Source organism: Mytilus galloprovincialis, chromosome 3 (assembly GCF_965363235.1).
Source record: "Mytilus galloprovincialis chromosome 3, xbMytGall1.hap1.1, whole genome shotgun sequence".
NCBI lineage: Eukaryota > Metazoa > Mollusca > Bivalvia > Mytilida > Mytilidae > Mytilus > Mytilus galloprovincialis.
Window position 1 is genome coordinate 73119555 of NC_134840.1, and position 26380 is coordinate 73145934.

The 26380-nt window shown below is 31.2% G+C and overlaps 1 protein-coding gene and 1 long non-coding RNA gene across 3 annotated transcripts; one reads left to right on the forward strand and one right to left on the reverse strand.

Moving 5' to 3' along the window:
• Nucleotides 1–608: 608 nt before the first annotated feature.
• Nucleotides 609–25092, forward strand: LOC143068876 (protein Smaug homolog 1-like). Of its 2 annotated transcripts, none has more exons than XM_076243218.1 (13): nucleotides 609–753; nucleotides 5268–5511; nucleotides 7552–7965; nucleotides 8856–9095; nucleotides 9902–10011; nucleotides 10546–10632; nucleotides 14153–14306; nucleotides 15151–15239; nucleotides 15667–15776; nucleotides 16163–16358; nucleotides 16792–16867; nucleotides 17121–17213; nucleotides 20111–25092. In XM_076243218.1, the coding sequence occupies exons 2-13, from the start codon at nucleotides 5310–5312 to the stop codon at nucleotides 20125–20127; spliced, it is 1788 nt and encodes a 595-aa protein (XP_076099333.1). In that variant the 5' UTR covers nucleotides 609–753; nucleotides 5268–5309; the 3' UTR covers nucleotides 20128–25092. The 2 variants fall into 2 exon arrangements, with proteins under 2 accessions (XP_076099333.1, XP_076099334.1); XM_076243219.1 differs by lacking the exon at nucleotides 609–753 and adding an exon at nucleotides 857–926.
• LOC143068874 (uncharacterized) lies at nucleotides 12468–13782 on the reverse strand. The gene is made up of 2 exons (XR_012976265.1): nucleotides 13280–13782; nucleotides 12468–12926 (listed from the first exon to the last, which is right to left on the reverse strand). It is a non-coding gene; the product is annotated as an uncharacterized LOC143068874 (long non-coding RNA).
• Nucleotides 25093–26380: the final 1288 nt, after the last annotated feature.

The following is a 26380-nucleotide window of genomic DNA, read 5'->3' on the forward strand; positions in this document are numbered from 1 at the left end:
ATAGTATGTTTAATGAGAAATATAAAGTATTCGTATTCCGCCACCAATATGCCCCTTTAGAATTTCGATAATTTTTCATTTTTTAACCTTTTTCAGAAAAATCTTTATCTTAATGATGTTGACTGTAATAAGTAAGACAGGCAATTATTAAAGGTGATTATTTGTACATAACTTTCAAAATTATATGTGTAATCATTGTAATATTATAAATTACTTTGATTTTTTCCCCCTTTAAATTAATAATTGGAATACAAATATATCTTTTGTATATTTTAATCAGAAGCACATTGTACAATATAAAATCGACAAGACTTAATAATTTTCAAAATAAATATTCACACACACTCATAAATTGACACACGAACACGCATATAGAGATTTGATTCAATTAATTGATTAAGGGCACCTGTTCGAGAGGTGGCGCTTTTCAATTCGATGTAGGTCAAAGTTCGCTAGTCACTTTGGATTAATTCCATGGCTGATATTGCGTAATTAGTTGATGTTTATCAATAAAACAACCTCTCTTCCAGTTCGTCTAATTAAAATGATAATGATGCTGTTATTTTCTTTAATAGTTTCTTATATGAAAGCTAAACTATAACATGACATTTCTGTTTCTAATTATTACCGCCATACTTTGCAGTATCATGACGTCACTCATCTGTGTATTTTTAACATGTGGGATGTCAAAACAAAAATTCCTCAGTCGTGCAGGCTACTCATAATTGTTGAGGTGAAGAAAAAGTAGGAAATGTAAGTGTCAAAGTATTTAATATTATTTTAGTTTCAAGAGTTTCGTAAATGTTCAAGAAAAGAGGGTTAAGTAATAGCATTGTGCTAGTGACTAAACTGTAAACAAAATGGATGTCCCTCCCTGTCAACACAGACAGTCACCTGGATAATACCTGTCTGGTAAATTTATGATGGTAAACATATCGTAGGATTATTTCTAGTAGTTGTTATACGACATTCATCAATGAAAGTTGTTGTTTACTTGCTCTATACTTTTTAAAAATGACAAAACATGACCATGACAGAAAAGGGGGGTGAAAACGTATGTAAAACTTTTTTAATATAACAGTAGTACTACATTCTGTAGAAATAACAAAGATTCTATAGATTAGCAAGTCAGATGAGAAACATTTCTGCATTGAAAGCCAATTTATTATTATAATTCAATTCAAAGTTTTATTGCCATGTAAACCATACAGTTTGTGACATATACATGTAACAACAACAAAAACAAATAAAGACAATAACTAAGTAACTCAATATATATACACAAATTCAGGTAAATAATAAAGGGTCCCCTGTCCTCAGTTCCATTGACTTTTTTATAAAGGATCCTGGTTTATTCACTTGTATAATGTAATGGTGTTTAAAAGATCTGTAAACATGGTAAATAGCAAAATGTCATCAAACGACATGTATTGTTACTATTAGAGTAAGTCATATTTTAAAGTATCGAACATTGGCTTAGAAGTAGAACATGTGACTTATATCTAGGTAACATTGTTCCTAGCAGTAGGCGTGCATCACTCCTTCACAAGATTGCTAAAAAAAACGTGTAAACAGAGTTCAGTTGCAGAGACAAAATAAACATTCTATTTGAACATCTTGTACACATTTTGCTTGTATTCATGGTATTTGTAGTCAAATCTCAGAGTCGAATGATTATTTTATGCTTTAACCTCACAAGACTTGCAAGACTTCCAAGTTTGTATTAATTATTTGAACTACTTGTATTTGTTGAACGAGACATCGTGATCATTTGTATATTTATCATGTTTATTCTGTTTATTAGTTGATGACCATAAAGTATTTATTGATACATGATTGATCTGTTGTGTTGATTGGGGTCCCATAATAAAGTGTTTATTGAAAGTTACTAATCTTCTGATTAAATGATTAAAAATGTAAATAATTAAAATTATAAGTATTTGTTTTTTTAAATAAAAAATATTGTCAACTTTAAAAAAAATATGGTGACTATAATCAAGGGTATAAAAAAAACCAACATGTGTTGTAGTCTCAGATCCAACCTGGAAAAATTACAATTAATTATTATAAGATCAGATAAAGATCAAACTATAAAGACCTTGTTGATTACGTAACTTTTGCAAATCAGGATTTTGATTGAATTAAGTGATTTTAAGTAGCATTACCTTGTTCACAATCATCAAACAATTGTTGAATAAACAAACCAATTATAGACTACTGATTTGATTAAGCAAGTCATTATGATAATTTATTTTTTTTTAGGTTCCATTGGACTGTAATTAGACAATATATGTATGATGTCTTCAAATATGAAATTTATTTGTATGAGGCTTAGAAACCTCGAGGTTTGTACCGAGCATTTTCCCGTTTCGTGCCGAATACATATAAATTTCATATTTCAAGACACTATACGTATATTGCCTTTATACTGAAATCGATAAAAAAATAACAAAAAATAACAAAAAATATGTAACAAATGTTGTTAAAAAAAAGTGTTTGGAATTTCCCTCATGGGGTACTATTTTGGGGTATTTCCCTATGAGCGTAGTCCTGGTGGTAAGACATTGACATTTTAAGGAATTAGAAAGGGAAAATAAACTTATTTTAATAACATTTAATAAACATGGTATATAAATAACTAATTTGAAGACATAACAAGTTTAAATTCATAATTTTTTGACCATTGTTACTACACGTTGTCATGGTTGTGACGTGACGTTGTTGGTGAAATACAGTAGTTCCGGTAAGTAGGCGGAACTTATAGGTTAGTTGAGGTCATTGACGTATAAAGCTAACGTTTATATGTATAGCTTTATCTGTATAGTAAAATAGCTGATTGCAGTATAAATATCTATCTAGCCCTTCTTATTTTGAAATTTTAGTAATCCTGATTAATGTTTGTAACCTTATCCTCTGAAGTCAATATAGCTTATTCATTATATTATTATGGGGCTGGATCAACGTTGGGCCGGATCAACTAAGGGACGGAACGGCTGGATATCGAATAGCCCGGCAGTGGTCAATGAGGGAATTTGTATTTAGGCTCAAATTTGTGGTTTTCCATAACACTTGATATGCATTTACAAAATGTAGACATTATTAAAATCCACTCACAATTTTATCTTATTGTGTTCGATCATTTGCACTGATTTTAGTAGCTGCCTAACCATAGCTCATAGGTCCTTCTGTTATTTTTTGACTATTTGCAGATCATTACCTGAAGTCTGTACATGGATACTTCAAGGTGTAAAAATATCCATATCTAGGGATAGGAACGTAGATAATTTATAATATCCCTTATATCCCCTGTGAATAGAAATTGAAAATGAGAATAGATTTTAAAACCTGTGACAAAAGTCCAAATACATATTTAGATTCAGCATATCAAAAAATGAAACAACCCTGATATTTCAAGACTTGTAATTAAACCACATCAACATGATCAAGAAATATGCATCTAAATTTAAACACATAACGTATTAAAAAGTATTGTTTCTGGCCCCTGATAACTAAACATTTATTAGGGCGATAAACCCATGAAAAAAAAATTACTTTCAATTCAAGATTTTAAATGAAAATATAAACAGCATCACAAGTTTTCTAAAAATAGAAATAATTAGGTCCATGACTTGTAGATAATGATCAATACTTAAACATGGTAAAAGCATATATGAGTAAAAAGATTAATTTAAATAGCTAGTTTTAAAAGTAAATCAACATTATAAAACAAATTGATTCAATATTTACTTTAAGATGACAAATATTATTTCTTACATGTGAAGTAGGATCTAATAGAACTAGTTTTCATGTTAAATGTAAACAAACTATATCTTCTAATAGTTCTCTTTAAGAGCCAATAATTTAAATACACAATCTACCACAAAATGAAGTGTATTACATACAGTTGTACATGTCCTATTTAAAAAGCTCAATTCATAAGATTTATAAGGAAAACATTTAGTTGAATGATCAGTGTTTTTTTATGTTCTGTCAATTCCTTCATCATCATAAATCATACATGGAAATAACGTTATATTTTTTAAAAAAGCTTATTGTGTCAGGGAAAGTAGAAAGAAAATTGTTAAATTTGTAAATTAGGTTTTGAATAAAATAGTTTTATAGCAACCCAGATCTATAGAACTCCAAAGAAAGTTTGCAAACCTATTAATGTTTTGCACCATGATCACCGTCAAAAATAAAAAACTGTTTAGGGTTCAAGCTCTGCGGTCGTATAAAGCTGCGCCCTGCAGGGCATCTGGTTTCCTGTTTTATTGAAATGTTAAGTAAAGTCTATATTCCATTGTTTATATTAGAATATTCCTAAAAAAAAAACAGCCAGTCATTTGAGTCTTTGATCCATTTTAATCTAAGATTAATCCTACTTAAAATTTAATGAAGAACACATCATGTTAGAAAGTCTTGATGAAGTGTAATCCCAGGACATTAACCTTTTCTTATGTTAGCCAGATCTTTTTTAATGATAATCCATTACAAAAATATTATAAGTTCTATGGAGGCTTAAAAGTATAAAGTCTTTCAAGAGTAAACGTACCCCAAGGATAACTGGGGTATAGAAATATGGCCAACAGGGGCTTCTTCTGATCGAAGATTTAAGACGCTGCTCTTTTTGTGGAATGTATAGATTTGCCTCCACATCCAGTAAGCATGGTTAGGTCTAAGGATGGGGACATTTAATCTGATGCCTTGGTATAGAGGGTGCATGTGTATTCATAGTTTCTTGACCTGATTATGCTTGAAATAATTGCCACTGGACAATGAGTAAAGCAAGAATAAAATCAATCATACAATTTATGTGAGAGGAGTTTAAAAGGGTGCTGTATACTCATGATACTGTTATTTCATTGTCATTAAACCTAGCATTTGTCTAGTGGACATCATTATTTATTTTTTAAAAGTGCTCCAAACAAACCTTCACTGGCCATTGACAATCTATTATCAATTTATTACATAATTTAAATGGTAAGTTCCCAAGATTAAATACAGGTACATGTAGTATCATATAAATTTTAATATTTGCAATATACTTTGTATCAAAAATGGATACAGACAAGACATATATACAAGTAACCTCTTGTGTCAACAGTTTATTGTATTTATTTATTATGTTTTACTAGAAGTAGCTACCTTTTTTGTGTAGCTAACTTTTTGTAGAAGTATATGTACCAATCTTGTAGGTAAAGTTTATTTGATCTTTTGAAAGAACATTCGTACTGTCTTGTTCATCAATTTATTTCCTTTCCTTTCAGAACAAGTATTTTTAGTTCAGAGAATGTAACAGAGTCAGCAGAATGAAGTCTAATAATATGTTTCGTGATCATATGAACTCGATCTATAGTTGGTTTGAGAGCTGGAGTGAATGTGAACAAACTGTAGCATTATATTCTCTGTTAATGAGAGCTACGACAACACAGTGTCGATTCCTGTCACAAGTGCTATCTCAGAGGAATTATAGTGATATTCTGGAGTTGGAAAAAGAAGCTAACCAATCAGGTACTTTTTAATTATGATCAGTAACTAAAAATAAATTAAAAATAAACATGATATTAAAGAACAATGTCTCTTTTAACATGTTTAAGTTTTGAACTGAATTGAAATATCCTCAATTAGGTTATCACAGTCTTCACGCCGAGTGGCAGCCCAGGCTGGTAAAATTGTTCTTGGGCCTCTAAAAATCAGACCTACAGGCCAACAGAATCTAACTAAAAATTTTCAAAAATTAAACTGCGGGCCTGTAGATTTAGCAGTTCAGCGTGAAGACTTATCAAGCTTACACAAGACATTCATTAGATCAGTCACAAATACATAGTAAAATACATACATGACATAGTAATCTGGACAAAAACAACTTCAGTGTTCCAGCTAGGTTTTCAAAAGGGCAGGGTGCCAATCCTGAAAAAGGGCATTTAACGCGCGATATGATAATATGAAAAGGGCATATTTTAATAAAAGATGTTAATCAAACATTTGTGTTTATTCGTTGAATCACAGGTTATACAAGAACAACATCTTTAGCCCATATAGAACTCTATCTTTCTACTTTTAAGGCTGAAAAACTTGTCAAGCAGCTTGTCATACAAGTTTTTTTTATCATTGCTTGGCACAGTTGAACTTTATATGCAGTATGTTTTGAAAGGAGATCTGTTTCATACTGTTTCTATGGTCTACCACATTTTACCAGTTTCACCTTTCTACCCCTTCTGTGCTTGATGGCAAAACAGCACAAAACAGCTGTGCTCAGTAAATTCACAATTTTAGGATATAAAGCAACAGTGAAAAATAGTATCAAAAATAAAGAATACAGAAAAAGATGACCAAGGCACCCTACCAACACTGCTACTAAGACCCTCTTTAACTTTTCCCATAACTCAAAATAAATACCTAAACATATATATTCTTAAGCAAGAAGTATGGAGACACATTTTAGAATATGTAAATGGGTTACTCAATGCTAGGAAAAAAATCAGATTGAGTTATCTTTCTTTATTCGGGTGTGCTCCTTCTTTGGAGGATTTTAAACAGTACCTAAATATGATGTAAATATGATCACAATATGGCGGCCGATTTTTTTATTTTCGTATCAAAAATGAAGGCAGTCAATGACAAATACGTCTGAATTTTCTGTTTATTTTACAGAAAACAAGTAAAACAATGTCTTCAACGAGTTTATAATGGTTTTCCAACTTTCTGTCATTACGTTTCTTCCATGAAACTACGGTAAACATCGCAAATTGTGCCCAAGTTGTTGTATGCACATTTCTTCAAAGATAATTGCCGACTGACCGATTCTATTTGAATGAATTAATGTTGATGATCCATCCAATAAACGGATTACCTATAACAACAGATTATGACACCAGTTGTAACCATTGATTAGCTTGGGGTGGTAAACAAAGTCATAATCTTTTCCCCAGGTAAAATTTAGTAATTAGCGTATCATATCAATACGCAAATTAATATGCAATCGATCTTCAAAAAAGGCAGGGCGCCCTGGAAACTGTAAAAAGGGCACAGGGCGCCACTCGGAAAAGGGCGGGCGCCGCGCCCTCTGAAAACGGCCTAGCTGGAACACTGAACTTTAACCACCTGCCATGGGCAGTTGTATAAAGACTCCAACCTTCATTGGCTTAAAATTAGAAAAAGAAGGGGAAAAAATGACTATTGAGGATTATTGGTGAGAGCCTTTCTTCAATCTTGTAACTTTTATAATACATGTTCTTTAAATATTTGTTGCTTTGAAAACAAACAGAAAGCTTTTAAGTGCCATTCCAAAATTTTTTGAGTGCGGGGATTGAAGGCACTCAAATTGATTAACATGACATAATGTGTTGTTAGGATCTTATAAAGTTGTCTACCGTCACCCCCAACATGGCTTTTAATTATCATGATTATGGAACTACCCTAAGGAGAATTTACCTTTATACATGTACATGTTATATTATTTTGTTTACTGATTAGGACATGTAGCAAGATAGTTCAAAATTAAATATTGCTTTTATTATTCATAACTAAAAATATTTCTGTCTGTTTCAGCTTATATTCACAATTTGTGTAATGAAAGTAAAGAAAGTGCTATATCTAAACTGTTGGCCCATTGGCCACTGCTTCATACCGGTAACAATGATGCCAAAAAGGAATACTTAAGACTGATTCCTATAATCTTGTCATATTCAAAGGAAAATGGAAGTCACATCGAAGACACTAGACAATTATTGTCATATTCATTGATTCATCCAGCATGCACTAGTGAGGAACGGTCACAATTCACCATGTGGATCGGTCAGTTGGAGGAAATATTTACATATGGAATCCAGCAGCAACAACAACAAAATTGTGAAAAATCTAGTGATACAAACTGTTGGCAAGAAAAACATAGTGAAGAAAACCATCATACAACTTTACATGCTACATATTCTGCTCCTGCTAGATACCCTACAAAATCTCCATGTAAGTATAGTGAAGAAAACCATCACACAACTTTACATGCTACATATTCTGCTCCTGCTAGATACCCTACAAAATCTCCATGTAAGTATAGTGAAGAAAACCATCACACAACTTTACATGCTACATATTCTGCTCCTGCTAGATATCCTACAAAATCTCCATGTAAGTATAGTGAAGAAAACCATCACACAACTTTACATGCTACATATTCTGCTCCTGCTAGATACCCTACAAAATCTCCATGTAAGTATAGTGAAGAAAACCATCACACAACTTTACATGCTACATATTCTGCTCCTGCTAGATACCCTACAAAACCTCCATGTAAGTGACTCGGACATGTGTTTAATTCTGAAAGTTCTTGGTATTATCAAGACATAACAGTATCACATGTATATATAAGTTAAAGTATGACAATAAAGACTAGATACAAAATTAATTCTTATAGTAGGTCTGACACACTGTGACACATAAACAACCAAACATGCAATTTCCCCTTCAGGACTGAGGTACAGCAATGTACTGGGTAAGCTAGTAGTAGGCAACAAAAAGTTATGCATTTATGTCTTTGCTAATGTTGAAAATCTTTACAGCACAGCTTTGAAATAAAAAATTACCTGAATATAAATTTTTCAGTTCATAATGTATTTTCACACCTCATAGTGCAACTAAATATGCTAACCAAAACCAGAAGCAAAATTTACATAACTGTCACTGAACAGATTGTATTTTCTTTTTTTTTGTTACTAGATTTTGTACATTACTTATAAGTACAAATATCATGAATATATTGTATACTGTTCAATCTTCAGATCTTACATTTTGTTTCATGATTTAAAAAAGGAAACATGTTTTATGATGAATAAAGTAATTACTTTTTGTTGTTTCAGTAACTCGTACTCATGCACAATTAACCAGAACAACATCTTTAGTACCTCCACCTTCCACATTAAATGTTTCTATCAATGAATGGTTGTCATCTAGTGACACACAGATACACCGTATAGAGCATGCCCCATTATCTCCACAGAGTAGTATCACGTCATCTGGTAGTAGTAGTGACACACATCAGGAAGATGGTCCACAACCTACCCGTAACAGCTTTCTGGAAGGTCGAAGTGGTATGAGAGGTGAGTAGGTCAATAAATGGACCTTAACCTTTGTACATGTTGTAAACAGGATCTTTTTAAGTGAATTACAATTGGCCTCAACGTCAATTGTAACTAACATGATATATTCATTTTAAAAGCATTTGAATTTAAACATTCATGGTCTGAGGTTAAACATTTTAAAGTTGAGGGGACTGGAGTTAAAATCAAATTGATTAATATGGGATCATCTAGTGTTTTATTCCCAAGTAAAACTGATATTTTGCTCAAGTCTTAGATGGGGTATATCACACTTTTAAAAACAGAATTGGAATTCAGATTACATTTAGATATGAATATATATAAATATATAAAACTAAGGAACACCTAGCAGTAAACTTAGTTTCCAACAATAGACAAGTCTACACAAAAATCTCTCAAATTGCCACAATATAAATGTCGGATGATATTAAAGGAGCATTTAGTTTATAGTGATTTAAGGTCATTGAAAATTTATGACATACATTTTGTAAGTTGCATTTAATGCACACATACAAGAGGTTCATAAAGTTATATTAAATATGGCATTGTCTTTGCACATGTTGCAACATCTCATGTAAATTGCTTCACAGTACAAAAATCATCTAAACTTATTGAACAAATTTTAGAAATGAAACCTTCAGTTCGCTGGTCATTAGTTTATAGAATATTGACCAAAACATTATATTGACCTTATGTTAGTGGTAATGTTTGAAATGTCCAGAACTTGAAAGATTGACCACTAATAGTTCCAATAACATGAACAATAACCTGTCAAAATAGAAAATGTATTTTATTTTCTATTTCAGATGTTCCCATGTGGTTGAAGTCTTTAAGGTTACATAAGTATGCCTATCTTTTCCAACAAATGACATATGAAGAAATGATGAATTTAACAGAGGAATGGCTGGAAACTCAGGTAAACCTTTAAAACAAATTGAAAGCACAAATTCATAGGTGAGAAGTGCAGACTACAGGATGAAGAACTTTTCAATTTTTTATTTTCAATTCCATATCGATTTTTAATCTACTCAAGAAAAAAATAAGATGTTCAAAAGTGCTTTAAAAATTGATCTGTTTATTTTATATGACTGAATGGAATTTTGAAGAATTGTTATTGGTACATATCATTTTGCTGTTAATTAATATGCATACTAAATCAACATCAGGCATTGGACAATGACTTATCTATTGAAACATAGTTTATTTCCAGGGAAGGTACAAATGTAACAAAATGTAGCATAGGCAAATATATTTGAAATTTATAGCTGTGCTCAAATGTAGTTGCAGAGGTTGTTTTTAGGAACCTAGCTAGAATTTAAATTTTGAATTCCCAATAATATAAAAAGTTATTCAGTTGTTAGCTCTGCACAACCATGGATCAGTCATTTGAAGTCATCAGTTGAGATTACTCCTGTTTGCATTATAAAATATAATCATTATTTATTTTCAGAATGTTACCAAAGGTGCTAGAAACAAGATTGTACTGAGTATAACCAAGTTACAGGAAAGACAGGCTAGATTGAGAGATATGGAAAAGGTATATAACATTATAATGAAATATCTTCTCAAACAGTTGTTGAAATGCATATTTATTCAGTACATTGTACCTGTAGGTGTAATATATTTGTCCATTGCATTGCTGATTTTGCTTTATTTCAATTGAATGAAATCTGACATATTAAATTAAAACAAGTAATTGTTTTGTTAAGATTTATCTTGAGAAAATGAAAACAAAATATTTGACTATACAGTATATATTTTGACAAAAGAATACAAACAATTTATTTATTAACATATTAACCAGATGACAACTTATTTAACAATGAGTTTCAATATTCAAAATTTATAATACAATAATAAAAAAAATGCAAAAACTGAAAAAAATACTAGCAGCAAAAATATCTACTTTATTATTTTCAGATTTACCTGTATTAAAATTGGAAGGGAGGTACGCTTACTAGATTTTAGTCTGAGCATAAATCGAATGAATGGCTCTTTCTGTTTTTGTAGTAGTAAATTTATTATTTCATGTAAGGGCTGTTCCAGAAAATACTATGTCCCCCCCAGGGACGGCACTTTTTTTTTACCCCCACCACCCATAGAAATCAATTAAATTTTTAAACCACCACCAATAGAATTTAGATTATGTCAAGACCAACAACCTATGGAATCTTAAAAAAAATCATTGAAACCCACCACCCATAGATTTTTTTTTCTGTCAGTTTAGAAAAATATCGGAATGATGCTATTTTCCATAGATTATTAAAGGTTTTTCACAATGTTTTGGCTATCAGCATGAGAAAATGTGCAGTCCTAGTGGTCGGGTTGTCAGTTTCAGCACTTGGATGTGTTACGTGTCCCTTGTCTACACGCATTCATATTCATATTTCAACTTAAAATTCCAGAAATGTATCCAACCAAAATGAACCGAACCGCAACCCTTGTATAGAAAATCAAACCAAACTGTTAGGTAGGTGTATTGTTACAGCCCTAGCTAGCGACAAGTTACCAAAACAAATTCAACATGCATGCAGTAATTGACAATTGGCAAATCACCTTTGAGATCAGTTTTACAAATCACAATTCAGGGTAGGGCTAAACCATTTGTCACAACAGTCCTGTAGGCCTTGGCAGCGTATGTTTTGCTAGCCTTTCATCCATTTGTTCTTTGAATCCGTTTCAACAAAGTCAAAGATTTAATGAACCTAACAGATTAAACCACAAAGTATTGTTAGCTTTGTACCCCCAAAATTATCATGCAATTCAAGTTCTACATTTTCTTTAATTGGGGGAGACAGGATTTAACATTTCATATTTTGGAAACAGGGATTGCAGGTTTCTTTTTGGAATTCAGTTTTTTTTTTACCTCTCCCCCTCCCTTAGTTAAACGTCCAGATCAAAACATCGAACTATGCACTTTTCCTGGATCAAACATGAGGTTAGTCTTTGAAAAATATTTGTCTAGTATAAGGCTAACCTCTACAAATACTAGACCACTTATCTTTTCTGGTTTTACTTTTTTGTGGCATAGCCATCGTTATTTGATCGATCGTTCCAAGTTAAAAAAAAAAATAGGGGAAAACGCAATGTTTGTTCTGTTTTTTTACTTGTTTGCTTAGGTACTTTGTGTATCGTGTTTGTGTATATTACCTGCTAGGAATATGGGGAACTCCATCATCTGACGTTCCTGGGAGGTTGTCCATGTTGCTGTTTATACATACATGTCAACCTCTGACAATGGGAAATCATGTCATGACATGACATGATATGTCAAAAAGCGTGTGAAAACGCGTGACGTAGATGCGGACTTGTTAATATGAATGTGGTAATGTTCATAATTTCATACAAATTTGTGAATACAAAAAAACTATATATTCTACTTTGAACTTTTATTGTATTAAACAGTGGTCTGTTATGTTGCTTTTAAAGCACCACCACTAGGCACATATTCAAAACAACTGCCAGTTTCAATTTTAGTTACATTTATTTGATAACAGCACACAATACAAATGTAACATAGTCAAGTTCGGATCAGAATTCAGTGTTAATTTCTTTATAATTGAAAAGGCTCTCTCACAGTAGGAATTGATATTTGACTGAATTAGCTTCATCAAGATTTGAAAGAATGTCATAATGTTTTGTTTTTTTTTTGGCAATGTAAAATGTCATCTATAGATTATCTCTGCCATTGCTCCCATTGCTATTGCCTGGTTAAAACTGGGTAGTTCAACAGAAGAAAGCTGGTACTATCAGAGCTGATGCAACAGTTCTGTGGTATTTTTTATCCCCATGGCCTGTAGAAATCTGTTGCCGTGTTGGCTAGATTTAAAACTGAAATTGAAAAAGAAAAATGTTTTATAAATTTGATTTCTATTAGATAAACATGTAAATGTTTATTCAAATAGCTACATTGTATTTCTCCTCTCACATGTATTGTTTATTTATCATTGCAACATAGAATGCACAAATTATGCGTTACTTGTCACTCGATCATTTAAACTCGAACTCCAAAATATAATTTATAAATCTTGAATCTTGCCGTACACGTCGTTTTGGCTTAACAATTGGCACTTTAGGCGACGGTACAGGTCCTGAAAAGTGACCTCTTTCTGTGCACATTTCCTCTATAAAGTGAATTTGAAAGAAAGTCACAAAATCGTTAAAACTAATCACAAACTACTTACCTTTTACTGTTTGTCCATATAGAAAAATAAACAATACGGCAGCCAAACAATTGCTTCGAATTTTTCGGTATTTATCGCCGAATAAGGATAAAACCCGAGAATAGCGATATCACTAACGACCAAAAAATTAAAAGAACGAAAAAGCGTGTAATTGCGTGTAAAGTGGTGAAAAGCGTGTACACGCCATATGACAAAATCCTCGCGTGTAAACCGTTGAAAAAGCGTGTATTACACGCGAATATCATATGTCACTTGACATGTATGGTTTATACCATGTGCTAATATTTCAGATTTCAACGAAACGAAATAACCGTAAAAAAGTTTATATGTTTAAGTGTTTATTGTCATAAATAGACAAGATGTAACAATATATTACATTTAAAATAATAATGTATCAATCTGCGCGTATCTAATAAATAAACTGACTAGTAAAACCGGGAAAACCGTTTGATTCGCTTCGTTTAAAAGACAAATATATTCCGTAATATATATTTACCGCAAAGGGAAATAACTCTAACTGTCTTTACTTTTTTAGATAGGGTTGCATGGTACCAGTTAAGGAAACAGTAAATAATAGGAAAACTGCCGTTTTTCGTTACAACTATCTAGTAACGCTTCGTGTCAAATGTGCACCGGAAATATGCACACACAACGGAATAACCCACCACCCATATATTATCAATTTTCTCCTAAATACCCACTACCTATAAATATAAAATTATCCTCAAGGGTACCACCAACGTAAATATTTTCTTCCCTCACACGACCACCCATGGAAAAAAAGATCGTTTGCCGTCCCCGGGGGGGACATAGTATTTTCTGGAACAGCCCTAATGAGCACACTTGACTTGAATCTGTATTTTTATTTTTCAGGAAATAATGGATGGTGCATCTTTGATAGAAGCTTTAAATGAAATGAAATCCATGTTAAACAGTCCTCTTAAAGGATTTAATCAACAATCAGAAAGTGACAATTCTATTGCTGTGAATGACATTCCCTCTCAGTTTACAAGGACAATGGGAAAAGGTTGGCTTTCAGAATTAAGTTAACAATGAATCCACTGACATGCCGCCCTGCTAGACAAAGGGGGCTTTAAGTGTAACACTTGACTGCCTTTCTGTCCGTCCCAAAAGTATTTTGAAATATCATAATCAAGCTGAAGCAGGGTCATAGGTGTCCTCAGAAACAATCTTCTTTTTATCTGTTTTGTTAAATAAAAAACGAAAAGACATTTCAGATATATATATATAATAAAATAAGGATATAAACATCAACATGTTGCATTAGTATAAAATGATTTTGATTTTTATCAATTTATCTTATATATAAATGGTTTGATTTTATATGTAAATAAGTAATTTTTCTTCAAACTCAAGTTTAAGAACATTGTTACCATTTTGTCTGATTTTAAAACTGCCTTTTGATACTATATTTGAAATAGCTCTCACAGGATATAGCTTTTTTATGCCACATGTATGGGCATTATGTTTTCTGGTCTGTGCGTCCATTCCTCCTTTCGTTCGTCCGTCTGTACCTCTCCAGGATAAAGTTTTTGATCGAGCTAGTTTTTGATGAAGTTGAAGTCAAATCAATTTGAAACTTAGTACACATGTTCCCTATGATATGATCTTTCTTATTTTAATGCTAACTTAGAGATTTTACCCCAGTTTTATGGTCCACTGAACATAGAAAGTGATATTGCGGATGGGGCATCCAAGTAATATGAACACATTCTTGTTATGCCATAATTCAATGTAAATCCAGCATCAATCAATCAATTTTAGATTAGAAGACGTAGATGTTAGCAAATGTATGAATGTTCAATAAAATTGGTGAACACATATTAACGGATATTGAATTTATATTTCAGTTTGTACACAGCTGTCTGTCTGTAGTCAGCCAGATGACCAGAGTTGTAATTTGTACATGATACTGATAGAAAAATGTATCAACCATGAAGTAAGTACACCACTTAATTGCATAATGATAAATTGCATAAGTTAGTTATTAACATAATTAATAAGTTAATATAAGTAATTTTTCTCTTGCCCACAATGTTTGCTATTCATTAATTGTGAAAGAAAATGAAGTTGTATGTATTGTCTGTCAAAAGTTCTATATTATCATATCTCAATATGTTAAATTGAATTTTTATGATTTTTGAGCCAGAAATGGCGATATCAATGCAAGTACCTATTGAAAAAAAAAAACAAGTATTCATTTTTGCATGCATTTATATTCAACACACAGTCTGATAGAACCATGCAAAATGCTTATCAGTGGGTCTGTAGTAGAGTTTATATGATAAAAATATATTTGTGTTTTTCTTTTATTTCTTTTTTTTATTTAAAAAATTATTACCATTTCCACTATTTGTTGTTTTCAGGCTTTTACTGACAAACAGAAGAAGTTACTTGCGTCATGGAAATTACAATTACAGAGAGTATGGCAACCTCAAGGTTATAGTAAATATGGTCATGATAGAAGAAAAATAGGGTAAGTTTACTGCACTTTAATTCTGGGTCTTCGATTTAAATCATGGTGTTACTATTGTCATACTCAACTGTTGTTCAAGGTTACTTGATAGCGATAGATAAACTTAGCATTGTGTGAGCTACTTTTCATCAGTCTGTTCATGGTATTTTAAAAAAAAAAGGTCATGCATTGTAAATGCTAACAATGAAAAAATGTGTACCACTAAAATTTAATGAATTTCGACCTGAATCTATCAATTAAAAAAACTATTACTCAACATATTAAAAATACCTAACTTAATATACTATAATATGATGTGCTGTTAATACAAAAATCTGAATTCTTCAAAATTATGAATGACATATTACAAGTTATGTATGAGAGAACTTTCATGAATGTGCTTTTAGGTGGGGCAACACTTTCCCTATGTCAACAAGAGGAGGAATAGTGCAGAAACCAGTAATTAGGCTACAAAAATCTGGTCCCCAGTTTACTATTGGTCCCAAAAGGTCTATAGTAGGAGGAACAACCAGTGGACATGCTCCATTACAGAGAAACAGTTCATTGAATCCTGACATGTTCACACAGTCATTCTTATTAGAAGTAAGTTTTCATCAAAAGTGTCTTATAAGCAATAAAAAATGATATAAAAATAAAAAGATATGGTATGATTACTATACAGTTTTAACTGGAATAGACTTAAATGATTTTATTATAAAACCTTATTGAAAAAAAAACCAGGGAAGTCATTGCAATTTTATTTTTACAATTTAAATTGTAATGGAACTATATTTGACAGAAATGCTGTTTAAATTATGCAATTTTGCATTTCAAAGGAGTTATAGCCCTTGAAATTACAAGACAGTAAAGAGATTATGCATCAAAGAACAAATTTAATATTTATATGGGTTAGTCATAGCATTTCTGAAGTGTTACAACTGTTGTAAATGTATGGTCTGAATACATGATTTGCCTTTTTGAATACATTAGTACCAGTTAAGGCAGTTTTGAAAATTATATTCATTATGTTCTACAGCATGGAAAAACTCCTGTCACAAGAACATATTCAGCCCCATTACGATCAGCAGCTAGCTACGGACTAACCATGTCAAGTAAGTACATGCATTACAAAATTGTTTCAAAAAAACCAAACTGAAATATACTTCTAGTATTGTCCTAAATTTGTTGTAAATATATTGATAAAATTTTACCAATTTATATTCTCAAAAAATTTGTAGACAAAGAATCAATAATCCAAACAAAGATTTTTTTGGACAATATCTGTTTCAAAAGTATTTTCGTATGCAACCTGAGAGAATAAATGTCAAAGCATACAACAGCCATTAGATGTTCTTTATTTTGTAGATTTCGAACAATCATCAACAGACACTGCAGAGAATTATGCTCAGTTGGACTCGCTGTGTCTTAGTGTGACGGAACATGCCTTAGGCAGTTTAGGTATTTAAAACTAATAGTCTTAACCAACTTATTTCGCAAGCAGAAAATAAATACAAATCATCATGAACAAGTCAAACTTGGATCGCATCTTTTATTAATCAACAAAGTAAGAAAATTACTACAAATGTGCTTGATGCGAAAAGAAGCTGTATACATAACTGTAGTCATTTTTGTGGCACATAGAAAAGCCAGGAAAAAAGTATCCTTCAAAATCAATATTTATTAAAAGACCATGGTATATTAACCCTTTCGCCGATGAGTCCCGGTTTACCGGGATTCACGCTTCAGACAGCTGACGATGAGTCCCGTTTTACCGGGATCGGAATACCTCTTTTATATTTCCCGCTCAAAACAGTGCAAACATGAGTTATCTTTCTTTGATGAATACCCGGATGAAAGTGTAAACATGGTGCTTCCGTTTGTTGAAAACCGTGTCAAAATCAGACGAAATTTACGAGAATTTGAAATGAGGGAACATTTTTTTTGAAAGAATATGGAAGAATTGAAGCGAAACTAGCATACCTTTTTGACATAAAATGTCGTTTTATGTACAAAACACTTGGAATGGACATCGTTCAGTGTGAGGAATTTGTACAGCCTCATAAAATTTTTCAAAATTTTGCCGTTTTGGGTTAAAAAATTACGATTTGGGGTCTAAGAGCAGAATTTTGAGAATTTCACCAAGATAATGCCGAAAATTTGAAAATTCGAATATTTTATGAGGAAAAAATTATCAAAACATGAACAAAACTGTAAACATGTTGTTAGTGAATGAAATAAATACACAAATAACTACAAACAAGTTTTTATTGACATTTATTATGAAGATCTCCCACTTGAGTAATAGTAGCCAGGGAAGCCATCGTCTCAGAGTAGCTTCTGTCTGGGCAGCAATCTGTGAAAGGGTTAAAACTGCTATTTTAGAAATAAAAAAATAATGGAAGATGTTAAGAATTTAAAGAAACAATCAGAGACTGGATAAGCTTAGGCCCCTTGCAAAATTTCTCATTTTGAAATTAAGAGAATTGACAGTTCAAACAGTTTGTGTAAATTTAAGATAAATGATGTATAAATCAAAGATGAATAAAACTGCCCTATCATTCCATAAAACAAGTTTGAATTAATTTTTGTCTTTGCTTTGTTTCATTCTCATCAAGGTCCATGTTATTGTATGTATTTTTAGATTCTTGACAATGTTACAAAGATGGATAAAGGTTGAGACATCCTAAATGATATTCAATGCAATCATGTAATGCTGCCCATCAATGGCCCTTGATTTGAATAATAAATATTCTTTATATGTGCTTTGAGTTAGGATAATCATGCATATTAGTAAAATTCCCTCATGTCAGAGAGAGAAAACACATGTTGATAAAAGATGACAAGTAAACTAGCAAAAAGAAAATCATGGTTGCTTGATTTCTTTACAGCCCCCAAAAAGAAAAAAAAAGCAGGTGAAAACTGAATCACTTATGCAATTTAGGCATGAAAATCGATAGTTGTTGTGAATAGCAATTCTTTATTAAATAAAGATCATGATAAATAATTTTCGGATCCATTCAATGTCGATATAAAAAAATATGTGGTATGATTGCCAATGAGACAACTCTCCACAAGAGACCAAAATGACACAGAAATGGCTGTTAAGTATATATAACTTTTTACTCAGAGGTCAGCAAGAACACTCAGTGTAACAACTGGTCGATGTTTATGCAGTATTGTGCATTCTGGTTCCAGTTTCTGTTTATAATATAGTTTTATAGTCTTAACCAGTAACCTACTCTGAAAATTTTGATAATGAAAAGAAATCACAGAAATTTCATATAGGTTGGTAGCTAGTTTTTTGTGCTTGTTGATTTTTTCAATTTGTTACTAATACACCTTATTGGCTATTGCTATTTGTTCGCCATTACTGGACATTACAAAAGTTCCGACTAAAGTTTTGAAGTCATAATAAAAATATCGGATGTCAAAAGTATAAGCAGGATAGATATCTAAATATCGATAAGGTGTATGCATAGATTCTAGAAAAAGTAATGCCTTAATTTCTTCTTGGTTTAGATGATTATTTTTGTGTGATTTGACTGGTAAGTTTTGACTTTGTTTCTTTAATTTAATTGCATTGATTTCTTGGTAATGGTTGATTATGACCCATCAGCTGATTTGAAAAAATCTGGCAATATGATTGATTAAAATTAAGACAATTATTCAATGTATTGATATCAAAATATTTTTATTTGATAAGCAAAATCATAATTTACTAATAAGATTGATCTTGCTAAAAATAATTTATAAAAGAGTATGAAAATGCTTCAGAGTTCACCATTTTCATTGTAAGCCCCAAAAGATAATTCAAGGAAAAGCCCTGAACCAACCTATTTTCTATCAGCTGCTCAAATTAGTAAAAAGCCTGTTCACTTCAAACTTCTTGAAAACTGAACAATAAATATAAGATGCATTTATAGAAATTCAGACTATACAATAACAGTAGGAAAGGAGATTAAGACTAAATCAATCCTGTCAGCTGATATTTTATAGTGAATGTTTGAAATTTTTGAAACTAAACAGATAAGTTTATAAAAAAGAATAATAAAATGTCTTTTTAAAGGAATTTATTGGTGTCTTACTGGAGAAAGTCACCTGCAAACAAATACTATTCTGAAGGACTTATATAAATAAAAACATTCCCTTGTATGCAATCATATAATAATTATTTAATCATGTTTTATTATTTTGAATAATCTCGACCAATCAAATAAAAGTATTCCCTAATATGTATATCATATGATAATTATTTATTTAATCATGTTTTATAGATTTTAATGATCTTGAACAATCGTATAAAGGTATTCCGTAATATGCATATCATATGATAATTATTTGATAATGTTTTACAGATTTGAATGACAGATGATAGTGTGGAATGGCAATCTTTTAGCAGGGTAAAACAGACCAGTTTTGAAAAACTCCAGCTCAAACGGTGGTTATGGACACCGGGTGCTTGCCATATTTTATCACTGTGTGATGTGTATATATGTTATTACTGGACAAACACAGTTTTAAAGTTATTTTAACTGTTGTTAAACAACTTGTAATAATATGATTATGACCTGAAATGTTTTTAAGATGTGAATGTTGCCAAAAATTCAACATATATATGTCCCTTTTGTAAGGTTGTATTGTGTAGAAAATTGTCATTGATCTCATGTGCCTTCCAATTGAAACCAGTCTTTGTTAGAAAATCAAAATATGCATTGTTTACAAAACTGTCTATTTTTACATTTCTTACTTTATCATTCTGCTTTATTGGTGCAAAACTAAATCATGATTAAAAAAAATGTGCTTTAAACATTGCTCAACCATGAACTTATATGTTTGTATCAGCATTTTGCAGTGTCAATCCAGTCACATATTAAACCATGTTGTGCCATTTTTTTTTTTTTTTTTGTTCAGTATAAAGGTCATTGAAGTGTATAAAATTAGTAATAATTAAGTGAATTGGGTTCATGTTTTGAGAAACACTAGAAAAATATGTCCCAGCTTTTTATGAGACAGTGCCATGTTATTAGATAGAGAGAAGACTCTTTTATATGTAATTACGATAAAACATGTGAGGAAACTATATGTAGGTCTGATTTATGTGCAGAAAATTATCAGGATTTTGCACTATGTGCCCATGTATTTAGTAGTAGATGTATAAAAAAATATATATAATTACTGCAGACAATAGTTGTATAGTAGTGGACGTAATAGTCCTCTGAGAGGATTGTCCAATTATTTTCCTTAAGTTATATTTATGTTCATAATTTATGTTTATAGAAACCCTACAAAGCATTTAAAATTTTAGCAAGTGTTCAGTGCATTAAAGTATAAAAGGGTAGAAAATGGACTCTGATGAAAACCCTTTTTTTCCCCTTTATTTTTGAAAATGTATAATTCCAAAAAGCTATTCATATTTATTTAATGCATTCTTGCAGATTTATAAATTAAAGATTTTATTGATGAAAATATTATTTGGGTAATATATGACAAGGGAAAACCTGAATAAAAACTTTTTTGGGGGGTTATTTTCATTGGGGAAAAAACGAAAGAAAAAAGAAAAATACATGCTTTTTGTAGGGTTGCAAAATGAACTTCATCTCTGTTATAAAGGGTACTTTTACAAAACATATAAAACTATGATAATTTATTGAACTGCTGGATCAGTTTATATATATAATCAAGGCAGCTTTGTATGTGTGTGCCTTGATGGAATGTTTGTAATGCTGTACCAATCAAATTCATTATTTCTGGTACATTTATTTCTCAAAGAAATCATTGTATGAATCATTTAAAGTATTGTGAGTATTATATATATACAGTGAAACCTGTTTAAACTGAACCTCTTCAGAACTTGAGATTTTGTTAGGTTTTCGTCAATGTTCGGTTTTATAAGATTAACAACGCATACAGTTGGTATGACGGTGCCTAAAAACATGTTTGGTTTAGTCAGGTTTCACTGTTCAACTTTTTGTGACAATTTATACACCAGTAGTATAGGTGAAAGCACACTTGATTCTGATGTCATTATCGTGGCATCACAGATGCTTTATATACCTCATTTGAAGGCTTTTGTTATTGTATATCACCACAGCAGTATTCTCTTGTCTTAAATTTGTATATTATTCTAGAATTCTCTTTAAATAGGATAATCTTTAATGACAATAGTAGAGCGAGTTTCTCTACCTATATGTGGTATACAAGGATGGCACTTTGAAAATTATGCATTATTTCATTTGAGCGATTTAACATTTCGGGCAAACTTTTTGGTCTGTAAAGTGGCCATCATGAATTTTAAAAAATGAATTCCATCTCTTTGTGCTCTGTTTCTAAAAAAGGAACTGTTTTTTGAAAAAACAAAGTAATTGAACAGAGGAAATATAATTATTATTATTTGAGTTAATGGTTGTCTCTGGTTCAAAAGGAAAACAAAGCCTAAAAATGTGTTCATAGGGAAAATAGTAACAATGGAATAATGAGGTTTTTTAAGCCATTAAGGGTGATTTTTTTTTTTTTTTTATGTATTTGGAAGTCTAGTTTTCTTAATTGATTAAATAAAGAATTTACCATTTTAGATTTTATTAAGTTTTTTTTTAAGTTAGAACATTTTTAAAACTATAGACCTACATTAAAACTATAGACCTACATTTTAAGATGGGGAATATAAAATAAAAAAGTATTTGTTTGATATATTTGGTACTTGACCTTACTTTTAGATAAAAAAAATACCTCTTTTTCACAAGGTTAATTTCTTGCTTGGAGTAGGGGTTACAAATTCTTCTATGGCCTTTTGTTTTGACATATTATTTGAATGTAATATTATATATCATTCTGGTACCTGTAGAACAGACTTAAGTATTTTACAAAACTTGAAGGTTGTTGTAATAAAGTGTTCAATTATTTATAGTGTCCTCATTATATTAGACAGGACAGTAGTCCTGTGTGAGTGAATGAAATTTTGTATAGGTTTGATTGAAAGATTTCTAAAAAAATTAAAAACTTAAGATTGTTGCCGATTTCAATGAAATGTAAGCATAAGGCCATGTTTAATTAATTTTTTAGTTTCTGTTTTTTTTAGGAAGGCTTCAATTATTGTGTGTTGATTTTCACTAATTGCTAGGAACATTATTTTTAAACATGTAAAATATGTTTTTGAAGACAAAATTTAAGGATCGGAGTTGCATGTGAATCTAAAACAATTTTATGTGGCCTTACTTTATAGATTATTATTAAAGTGGCAACATTGTTTCACATCACAAGAATTTAAAAAGCAGTTGTTTAATATTTATTTATAAGTGTATTCTCATTTTAAAATCTAAACAGGTTTTGGTCTGTACCTGTACAGTATTTATAAAAAATCAAGTCTTGTATACCAATAATATTGATGTATTTGGCAGGTTCTTTATTTTTATATCTGTTTACAATAATATTGATGTTAATATGCATGCAGTTCAAAAATCATGATAGTCGATTTTAAGATTGTAAAAGACTTATTTATTATTATCCTATATACAATCACGTATAGGCTCCAGACTGGATTTAGTTGCACACTAGATCAGAGATCTAGATTTACGAGAAATTGCAGAATTCAAAGCATGCACCAATATTTTTACATTACAAATCTCTTTTGTCAAATTTAACTATCAGAGTATTGTATTTTATATGTCAGATAAAAATCTTTTTACAACAGTGTTATACTATAGAAATATTTTACAATTTATCAAGACTGCTTTTACACTGTTAATGCAGGTAGTTATCATCTGATGCCTGAGGCTTCTTGTACAAATGTTTTGTTACATTTTCTCTTGTTATATTTATCAGTTTGTTTTTGCATCATATTAGTGTATGATAAAACTTAAAAGCCTGCAATACATTCAATAAAATAACAATTTGCAACATCTTTATCTGACATTACACTGTTCAGTTTTCAATTTTTTTTTTTTGAAAAGTCAAATGTCAGTGAGTTTTGAAAAATGGTAAAGAAGGGATGTAAGATATCAATGTACAAAATAAAATCTCTACACCCACTTTGTTAAAAGGCAGAGCAAATGGAGCTTTCACTACATATCAAAAGCTGTGCTAGATGTTGATAGGCTTTTACCTTAGCATTCATCATAATTTGACTAGGTAAAGGGGAAGGAGGTCTGGACACACTGGTTTACCTTTGTTGTTGCTACCTCACAACTACTCAAATTTTTCCAATATTGATCTCAGCATTCATATTTCACAGTGCTTTATTTTTAATATGTAATATTAATTTGCAGTTTCTGTTACATTTGATAAGGTTTCTCGATAAAAAAATATCTGGTTTCAACAGAACTAAATAGTCGTTTGACCTGAATTTTATTTTTTTAAACTAAAATTTTTGAAAGATGTAATATTTTTCATATCTCAAGGTTGTAGTTCACCTATATATATATTGACTATAGATGTGCACTTAATCTAAGGTCAGGGGCTAGAGTATTTGCAGGGTTATTTGTCTATCATATACTAATAGAGATGTAGAAATTATGTTTGTTGAATCTCTTTATTGTTAATCATGTTTAGACGTTTAGACAATTTGTTCGTTAAGAGTTGAATATAATAATTGTTTTCAGCATCTGAAACCAAACGTTGTTTTTTCTGAAATTATTTTCTATTTGAAATGATATGGTAACAAATTAAATATCACTTATTATCTTTGTGTCAACAGTTTAAGATTGATGATAAAATTCGAAAAATTGTGATCCTTTTAAGAAATTTAGTTTTCTTGTGTGATTATTGTCAAGTTTTAATCCCTCCACAATATAATTCTGACACCCTATCTGTACTCAGTAATTTTTAGAAATCATTGCTCTTTTTTCTTTTGTCTGACACATTCTTGTGAGTATGGGAACAAACATTGCTTTTGTTAACACAATAAATTAAATGTTGCTAAATCAGATAAATAAAATTTTCATCTGCATTGTTAGAAGATATCTGTTTATTTTGTAACATGGAAATAACTATTCTGGATATTTAAGACTAGAGAGTATTTTGGAAAATGGTCTCTTCTGTCAATTGGATTAAAGACTAGCAAATCAACGAAAAAAATTTACAATATCAGGAGCATTAGTTATTCATTTAAATTAAACTTTCACCTAATGTGTAAAGGAAATGCAAGGGATCTGCTTGAGTGTCAATCACAAAGAAATTTACAAGTGTGTAGATATATATGTAGCCAATGTGATATTAAATTGTTTTGTAAAATCAAGTAACTTTTTACATAAATCTTGATAGTAGTCATTATTGTCACATTAGAATTTACATGCAAAACATCAAACTTATTTTGGTATTTGAGGGAAATAAATGATTGAAAACATGTTTTTTTTTTAATTCATTTCCACTTTTATTAGCTCACCTGGCCCAAAGGGCCAAGTGAGCTTTTCCCATCACTTTGCGTCCAGCGTCCGTCGTTGTCCGTCGTCGTTAACTTTTACAAAAATCTTCTCCTCTGAAACTACTGGGCCAAATTAAACCAAACTTGGCCACAATCATCATTGGGGTATCTAGTTTAAAAAATGTGTGGCGTGACCCGGCCAACCAACCAAGATGGCCGCCATGGCTAAAAATAGAACATAGGGGTAAAATGCAGTTTTTGACTTGTTACTCAAAAACCAAAGCATTTAGAGCAAATCTGACACGGGGGGTAAAATTGTTTATCAGGTCAAGATCTATCTGCCCTGAAATTTTCAGATGAATCGGACAACCCGTTGTTGGGTTGCTGCCCCTGAATTGATATTTTTAGGAAATTTTGCTGTTTTTGGTTATTATCTTGAATATTATTATAGATAGAGATAAACTGTACACAGCAATAATGTTCAGCAAAGTAAGATTTACAAATAAGTCAATGTGACCGAAATGGTCAGTTGACCCCTTTAGGAGTTGTTGCCCTTTTTAGTCCATTTTTGACCATTTTTCGTAAATCTTAGTTATCGTTTACAAAAATCTTCTCCTCTGAAACTACTGGGACAAATTAATCCAAACTTGGCCACAATCATGGTGGGGGTATCTATTTTAAAAAATGTGTCCAGTGACACGGCCATCAAATTAAGATGGCCGCCACCGCTAAAAATAGAACATAGAGGTAAAATGCAGTTTTTGGCTTATAACTCAAAAACCAAAGCATTTAGAGCAAATCTGACAGGGATAAAATTGTTTATCAGGTCAAGATCTATCTGCCCTGAAATTTTCAGATGAATCAGACAACCCGTTGTTGGGTTGCTGCCCCTGAATAGGTATTTTAAGGAAATTTTGCTGTTTTTGGTTATCTTGAATATTATTATAGATATAGATAAACTGTAAACAGCAATAATGTTCAGAAAAGTAAGATTTACAAATAAGTCAGCTTGACCGAAATGGTCAGTTGACCCCTTTAGGAGTTATTGCCCTTTATAGTCAATTTTTAACCATTTTTCGTAAATCTTAGTTATCTTTGACAGAAATCTTCTCCTCTGAAACTACTGGGCCAAATTAATCCAAACTTGGCCACAATCATCTTTGGGGTATATAATTTAAAAAATGTGTCCGGTGACCCGGCCATCAAAGCAAGATGGCCGCCATGGCTAAAAATAGAACATAGGGGTAAAATGCAGTTTTTGGCTTATAAC